The following is an 8812-nucleotide window of genomic DNA, read 5'->3' on the forward strand; positions in this document are numbered from 1 at the left end:
ATGGAGTCTGATTATGAACTAGCTAAGCACACTCTAGACTCAGGACATCAAGTAATGACCTACTTCATAAATTTAAATTATACCGATGAGACTCTTTGCCCTGTGGTAGATTAATTATTTTCTTGGAAGACATCACACTTTTTATTATTATTATTATTACTCAGGAAGCCTAATGAATTTTGCCAGTGATCTTTTCTCAGAAGTCAGAAATGATGATTTCCCCATCTGGATTGGTAAAGCATAACCCAGGGCAGGAAATTTTATGTGTGAAAAAGACAGGAGAGCTTTCCTTTGCTGAGCCTTTCCCACTCTGGAACACACCCAGCAGCCACCTGCAGGCCTGAGCAAGGAAGGGAGGAATCCCATCCTGTCCCATCCCATCCCACACAGGTTTTATGTCCATCACACTGATAGCCTCTGCCTTGATTTAATCAACCACCACCTCTCACCTCCATTAACTCTTGGTTAATATGCATCCAATGTATTTCCATATTGACATTTGAATTCTTTTTTTTATGGTGAAAAAAAAAGTGTCTATTTAGAATTAGCCATCTGGACTCAGTTTAGAGGATCCCAATCTTGGTAACATCTAGAGCATCATAATGAGGAGCCAAGTGAACATACGCCTTCTTCTCTCCATCAGGCCTTATCAGGGTATTGACTTTGGCCACATCAATGTCATAGAGTTTCTTCACGGCCTGTTCGATCTGGTGCTTGTTGGCCTTGTCATCCATGGTGAACACAAGTGTGTTGTCCTCTGTCTTCTTCATGGCTGACTTGGTGGTGAGGGGGAGTTTGATGTGGTCAAGCTTATTTTTCCTGGGCTCACTCGTTAGAGGACATTTTGGCTGCCTCCGGAGCCGCAGGGTCTTGGGCCGCCAGAAGGTGGGTGATGTTTGGATCTTCTTTCTGTGGCTGTAGACGCCTTTCAGCACTGCCTTCTTAGCTTTCAAGGCCTTCACTTTAGGGGCAGGAGCTTCCTTCTTCGCTTTCCGTGCCATCTTGGCAAAAAGACAGCGTTTGAATTCTTATTCTATAATAAGTATAATAACTTCCAATTTAATTGTATTTTAATATTGTTACATTTTATACTAGCTGGCTCTTAGGTCTAAAGGTGTATTACCTTGAGACATCACTATTGACTCTAATTCTGTTTATCCCTAAGTATTTACCATAGCTTTATTTCATGGAGTGTGACTGAGCAAGACACAGTGTAGTCATGTGACAGGGACCAATCAAAAACTACTAAGTCAGGATCAAGAATTTTTATTAAAAATTATTTATTATTAGCCAGGCGGTGGTGGCACACACCTTTAATCCCAGCACTTGGGAGGCAGAGGCAGGCAAATTTCTGAGTTCAAGGCCAGCCTGGTCTATAGAGTGAGTTCCAGGACAGTCAGGGATGCACAGAGAAACCCTGTCTCAAAAAAAAACACAAAAAATTATTTATTATTGTTATTGTGTGCATGCTGTGAATGTGTTGGTCCATGCATGAAGTAAGTTTGTTGGGGTCAGCTCTCTCCTTCCATCTTTCTGTGGTTTCCAGGGATTACACACAGGTTATCAGGTTTTGAAGCAAATGTTTTACCTACTGAGTCATCTTACCAGCCCCCCTGCCCCCCCCCAGGACTAAGCTTTTCTATGTAGAGAATTCTGGTTTATTCAGATAGTTTTAGTGGCCTGCTTTGATAATAACCAACATTAATGTCAGCAAATAAAGACTTTACCTTTGTAAAATCTTTCTACTCAAATTGGCTATGCTTGTGGTTACTTTTCTTGCTCATGTGACAAAATATCTAATCCTTCCCACCAAAGCAACTTAAGGAAGGGTTTATGTTGCCTGACAGTTTGAGAGTGTAATTCACCATGGCAAGGAAATAATGGCAGCAGATGTACAAGGCACAGGGTCACACTGTGGTATAGTCAGGTAGCCAAAGGGGGGGGGGCAATACTGGTGTTCAGTTGTTTTCTGTTTGATCAAACTGTGGGTCCCCAGTCTGTTGGGTGGTGTAGGCCATATTCAGGGTGTGTCTCTCTACGTCAGTTAAACTTTCTGGATACAGTCTTATAAAGATGCCTGAGGTATGTCCATAGTGATTCTCAATCCAGACAGGATGACAAGTACATCCTTTGTCAACTTGCCACCCAGGCAAATCAGATTAAATGAGAGCGTGTGGAACGCTCTCTTGTCACTAATGCTCCCTATTCATTTGATAATGCACAGGATACTTAGCCCATCTCTAACAGTCCCTGTATCCTTTAAACGTTACCACACTGCTCAAAAGCCCCAAACCCAAATTCTCTTATGAGGTTCAAGGCAATCTCTTAACCATGAGCCTCCTATAGAATTTTTAAGTTATATACTTTATATATACATACATTGATACAGAATAAACCTTCCTGGCTCCAAGTGGATGGATGAGAGGTTAGCCAGGACAGGTCAGATGGTGAAGGCACCAAGGCAGACGCGGACTAGCTTCTGCAGTTTACGGTGTTGAGGGGTTTAATATCTGATTTGTCCTCTGCAACCATACAACATCTGTGAAATCACCTTTACTTTTTATTACGGTGTTTATGTACATGGTCATTCTATACTTGATTACAACTAGCAGCTTAGAGAATAAAGGGAGAGCAAGAAGGGAAAATTGTTTCTTTCAGCGATTTGGTCATGAATCAGATGGGCATTCTCAGCCTGCAATAGCACATACGTAGTGTGCATTTATATTTTACGTGAGTATGTTATCTATCTGAAAATTATATGCATTGTTACTCTTTGCATCTAACTGGAAAATATCACGTGGTGTGGATGAATGAGAAAATGGACTCTATCGTGTCAACATCCCCCACTCCTGCCATTAAGGGTCATCTGTGAAATTACACTGCATCTTACTCTTGACAGTTGTAAGAAAATACAAAACGAGTTTACATTATTCGTCAAGCTCACAGAAAGCCACATTCACAGAGACAGACATCTGTAGGGGAAACGAGCTGCTTCGTCAGCAGGAAATTGAGTATGAATCCAGAGGTTTCCTTCTATCTGTAAATGCTTGGTAAATTTTCTTATATCAGCATAGTCTATGCATGGTTCTGAGGACAGAAACCGATTTCCTTATGTCTACATAGGCTCGAAAAAATGTGAACTGCAGGAAAACTCAACAGGACGCAATGACTGGAGAACACAAAAATGTCATTACTGGGAAGGCAGGCATCGGATCAGAGTTACCTGACAACCATGCTGGAGAGAAAGTAACCTGAAAATGTGCTGGGGGATAGAATTATCCAGTCACTGAATCAACTGTCTGGGCATCTCCACTTCTAAGAAGTGGTGGGTACAAAAATATTATAATTTCCTTATGTGTCAGTGAAGAAAGGCTAAGGGGAACATCTGTCCACAGATGTTGTTTCTTGCTTTCTCCTGCCTACATTCCCCTCTGACTAAAATCACTTATAACTGATTGTCAGCATCTTCAGAGTTGTAAACTATTTGTTTCAATTTTTCCTTTGTTTTAATCTGGCTTACATCTCAGTAGAATTTTCTAGGTCAATGTTTGGGGTATGTGTGTGCCTGTGCTCATGTATGTGTATGTGTGTGTATGTATGTATGTATGTATGTATACGTGCATGGGCCTCTGTGTGTGCCTGTGCTTGTGCACACTTGTGTGCATCTGTGTGTGTGTGTGTGTGTGTTTCTGTGTGCACATGTCTGCCCACTCACCCTCAGACACATTTGCTCTCTCGTGTACTGGGCTGCATGTGTGAATGAGGGCAGAAGAGAATGGCACTTGCGGAAGTTTTAGTTTAGTTTTAGATGTCCCAGGGTATGGCCTCACTCACTGCCATACATACAGCAGTGGGAGACACAGAAGACCCTCTGAGAGAGGCAAGTAGAGTAACAAAAAGATACAGCTGAAAGCACACAGCAACCCAAGGGTTAGAATGAGTCAAGATGTTAGAAGCACCCAGAACAGACTGAAAAGGAAACCACTGCACACTGAGTCTCAAGGTACACAATGGAAAATGTTTCCTTGAGGAAATTTTAGAACATTAAATGATTAAAAGAGCATTAATAAGATAATGTTTATTTTTTAAAATGAAGGGAGAAGCCACACGAAATGGAAGAATAGGATTAAGAAGGGAAATAAATGAAAAAGACACTCTAGAATTCATTGAGGTCAAAGTTGATTTTAAAAGAAATATAGTCAAATTAGATAAAACTTTGGTTAATATGAATCATAAAAAATGATGGAATAAACATGACTTACAATGAGACCCACGTGTCGGTAAGGCCCAGATTAAAAGGGCGAGAATACTGGGGCCAACTGATCATATTAATAAAATCTAGGGATTATTTTGGAGGGGTTTTTTGAGATAGTCTCTCACTATATAGACCCCCGGCAGGCCTGGAATTCATTTTGTAGACCAGACTGGCCTCAAACTTGCAGTGATATTCCTGCCTCTGTCTCCCAAGTGCTGGGATTACAAATGTGAGCTGCCACCCCTGGCTACTTCTTTTGCATGCTAGAGATGTAGCCAAGAGCCCTGCCCATGCAAGGGAAGAACATACTATGTAACCACGCCCCCTTCCAGGTAGCCTTATTTAGGAAACTGCCTACTCCTTTACTCACAGCTCCACAAGAGGGATTTATCAGCAGGTTTGTGTGTTTTTCTACATCGATCACCTTCTGCAATTGTCACTTGACATAAAGCTAGTTAACTTTGGGCTCCTACGTGACAGGTTAATAGGATACTCCTCTCTGTAATATTCCAGAGTCAGCTAAGCTACTTGAGGACCTTAAACCTGAAGAACACTACGCTGGTTATTTCTCGTCTACCTTGCTATGGAATTCTGACCATCTAGTTTGCCATTGTTGGTGCTTTCGCCTGCTTCATGGGGTCTTTCACATGTAGTGTCATACAACCTCACAAAGCCTGGATGAATGCTCTCTAGTGAGAAGAGTGCCTATAGCCATTGAATGCCCACGATTCTGTTTCTTCTGGGCCGAGCTCATCTGTGTTCTGTGATTGGGATCAGAGGTGGGTAGCTCTCCGTGATTAGATTACTTTAAAATTACAGCTGCTTCCTGGAGTGAACAGCTGTACTGTGTTTCGTGCCATATATGGGTGATGTATTTTCTTGTAACCCTTAAACACACAAACTGTATCGGTACTTAACCTCTCCCCGGACCACTGGAGTTACTCTCAGAGATTCCAGAAAGACATTTCAGTGGTGCTGTCTCGGAAATTCTGGGGTTATTTTATACTCTCATTTGTATTATGAAATAACTGAATTCCTTCCTCATAAGAGGTGAAAACATATCATACAGACGTCACGCTTGCTAGAAGATGTTCTCTGAAGGGTATCATTTGAGTAATAGTCATGTGTTCTTCTTTTTATTCAGAACCTTAGCATAAATCATGCTTTTGTTGTGTGGTCTGCATTGTTCTCTAGTCAGGAGAGATCTTAGGCGTTTTCTTAAGATCCACTTCCACGGGGGCTGGAGAGATGGCTCAGTGGTTAAGAGTACTGGCTGCTCTTCCAGAGGTCCTGAGTTCAATTCCCAGCAATCACATGGTGGCTCACAACAATCTGTAATGGGATTGGTTGCCCTCTTCTGGTGTGTCTGACTGGCCCGTCCAGTAGGTCCAGTTATTCAGGGTTCCGAAGGGGCACTACCTAAGGGTCAAAGGGGGGAGAGAAAGAAGGAAGCCAGGCAAGGGGGGTTCAATTGTCGAGGCTTCGTTTAATGTTCCAGGGTACACAGGTTTTAAGCTCTCAGAGGAAGAGCTCCTCTCAGGGCAAGAACAAAGGAGGGAGGGGTAATCTTGGCAGTTTCAGCAGGGAGAGATAAGGGTCCTCCAGTGGAGACTTCTGATGTTTGCATTGTCTGGAGCATCCCGCAGTTATCTCAGGACTTCCACCTCTGATCACAGGGAGAGGCTCTTCTTTGTTTTACTCAGGACCTTTGCCCTGTCAGCCCTCCGAGCTGCTAGTGAGGGTCTCTAATGGCTTCCCACATCTGACAGCTACAGTGTACTCATATATATAAAATACATAAATTCAAAAGATATATAAATAGCATATATATGTGTGTATATAATACACACACACACACACACACACACACACACACACACACACACATATATATATATATATATATATATATATATATATATATATATATATATACACATACACACACACACATATATATAACGTAACAATCCACGTAACAATCTCTCATCTTAGTTACTGTTGAACTCTAGGAGTTTATCATTGTCCTAAAGGCCATCATAGTGTCTGTTCACTTTTACAAGCATTAGCTCAATCAACAAATGTCGCTGAACACCTAGTGTAGAGGCGAGCCTGTTGAGTACTTAGCAATTAATAGGACAGCTCCCCCTTATCTCAGAAGAGCTTACTGGCTCTTAATCTCAACAGTGAAAAGCTTAAGAAACCCTGGTCTATTGGATGCCTTACAGATACCATCATGTGCAATACAGACATATACAAAAACAAAATAAACAGTTCATTTTCATCTACTTGCTGTTGCTACTCATAAGTTGATTAGTCGCATCTGGTTTTATAAATCACTCTGAGAGAATGCCTCTGTCTTCCTCACCAGGCTATTAGTCACCATTGGACTTTAACACTGTCCCCTAAATATTTCAGTTCAATCACTTATATTAGCGTAGACACCGTTTAGTTCCCAATGACCTCCTAAAGAGATTCCCTGACTTGAGTCTTATGACCACTTCAAGCTCATCCTCCTTAAAGCAAGCATCTTTCTAGATGCTCAATGCATCCAATCACATTTATCCTGCTGCCTGTTGTCAAAGACAGACTCTGTCACTATATGGTAAATCATGGTAGGCAGCCAATGGATGTCAGTGGTATAGCCACTGACAGGGGTTGGCCTAGATATGTACTCGGGCTGCTGCCTGTGGCAGCTAGCAGTTAGAAAAGAGAAGGAGGGAGAATCAAATACTTACACACACACACACACACACACACACCACAGTTGGTGGATGGAGCAATCTCCAACATACATCCACACAAGCTTTAAGTGTATACATACATACAGATTTGATGGATGGAACAGAGTTCCAACACATTCCCACACAAACTTCACACACATATATACGTACATATACATACATATATATATATACATATATATATATATACACACACATATACATACATGCATATATACACATAGTTTGTGGGTAGAAGAAATAAGGTTCCAACAACTTTATTCTTTCTCCCATGGCTTATATATCTCAGCGAACTCTTTCAAGCAGTATAAAATTACAATGTGATTACTTTATAGTTTTCTTCTAGTGAATGACTATGAAAAATCAGTATGTTCCCCAATAACTTCACAAGAAATAACATTACATAGTACAGGTAAAGAAAACAAATTATGGGGCTGGAGAGATGGTTCAGCAGTTAAGAGCACTGACCGCTCTTCCAGAGGACCTGAGTTCAATTTCCAGCAACTACCTGGTGGCTCACAACCATCTGTAATGGGATCAGATGCCCTCTTCTGGTGTGTCTGAAAATAGCTACAGTGTACTTACAAGAAAGAAAGAAAGAAAGAAAGAAAGAAAGAAAGAAAGAAAGAAAGAAAGAAAGAAAGAAAGCTAAAAAAAGAAAGTAAATTATTCCCAAGAATTCACAAACATTTGTAACTAAGCAACTTATTATAGATTAACAAGTTGTGAGCAAGCACAGTAGTTTTCTCAGCCAGTTTCTCTTACTGGCAGGCAACAATTTGCAGTTACCAAAAAAAAAAAAAAAAGATTGTTTATTTATTTTTAAAAGTAATCTTATAAGAATCACAAATCTAAACTTTTATATAGAAATCAGTCACATTTACTTTAAATCCTCAGAATGCACATATACTCATCAGCAATTCTTATTAAATCATACCAGGAAGCCGAGAGAAAAAAAAAAAAAAACGGGCGTAAGTCACTAATGGTCACCAGTCCAGCCTCAGTGAGAGTCGCAGCAGCCAGTGCTGCCGTTGTTCTTGTTCCCTGACCATAAAATGTCCCTCGCTTAACTAATGAGATGTCCCTTTCTGAACTTCAAATTGTTCACTAAGATTTTCTACATCAGAGCCAGTAGCAAAAACATCTTAACCAAGCTTCACTAACAATTTTGTTTTTCCAAATGTTTTCTAAGGGTGGCGGTCATTATAGCTGACAATCTACTTCTCTAAGTTTTTTAGGGTGGTTACCACACCATTAATCTGCTCCAGCAGCAATGTCTGATAAAGATCAAGCACTATTATCGTGCCTGAGATATCACCCCGAGTGCTCTTAGATTAAGAAGGAACTGAAGGCAGCAGGCTGAGTGGAACTCCTTAACACTGTGAAGTCCTCAGGACACGTGGTCCCCAGAGTAGTGCCACACCCAGGCACACCCATCGTGGCTGTGCTAACCCGTGGGCTGCATCCCTTAAAGCTGTCGGTCCTCCCTCCAGCATGGCCCTCGCCAGCCTGCAAAATCCAGTGAACTTCTCCAGTCTCGATTATCATACTTGTGGTGTGTTGCCACAACCTTTCCTAATCTTCTAAAGACAGGAAAAACAAAAGACTTGTTTCCTGCTGAAACTGTCCTCATGAAAACAAGGAAACAACCCAGCCAAGCCAACCAACAAACAGAATTTCAGCCCAGCATGTGCACACTTCCTTGTGAACTTCCTTGTGAATTTTACCCATGTCATTTCAGGTATAAAACCCTACTTCAAAAATTGAAGTGAACCAGAAATATGCTTTCTCTGGGTGTGGTGGTGCACACATT

At 41.2% G+C, this 8812-nt stretch overlaps 1 protein-coding gene across 1 annotated transcript; it reads right to left on the reverse strand.

Moving 5' to 3' along the window:
* Positions 1–513: 513 nt before the first annotated feature.
* LOC127688035 (60S ribosomal protein L23a-like) lies at positions 514–1001 on the reverse strand. The gene has a single exon (XM_052186775.1). The coding sequence runs from the start codon at positions 999–1001 to the stop codon at positions 564–566; it is 438 nt and encodes a 145-aa protein (XP_052042735.1). The 3' UTR covers positions 514–563.
* Positions 1002–8812: the final 7811 nt, after the last annotated feature.

The sequence above is a fragment of the Apodemus sylvaticus genome, chromosome 6, assembly GCF_947179515.1.
Source record: "Apodemus sylvaticus chromosome 6, mApoSyl1.1, whole genome shotgun sequence".
Classification (NCBI taxonomy): Eukaryota; Metazoa; Chordata; class Mammalia; order Rodentia; family Muridae; genus Apodemus; species Apodemus sylvaticus.

What these genes read in the sequence shown, in the direction of transcription:
- LOC127688035 (XM_052186775.1), bottom strand. Translation starts at nt 1,001, where the DNA reads ATGGCACGGAAAGCGAAGAAGGAAGCTCCTGCCCCTAAAGTGAAGGCC.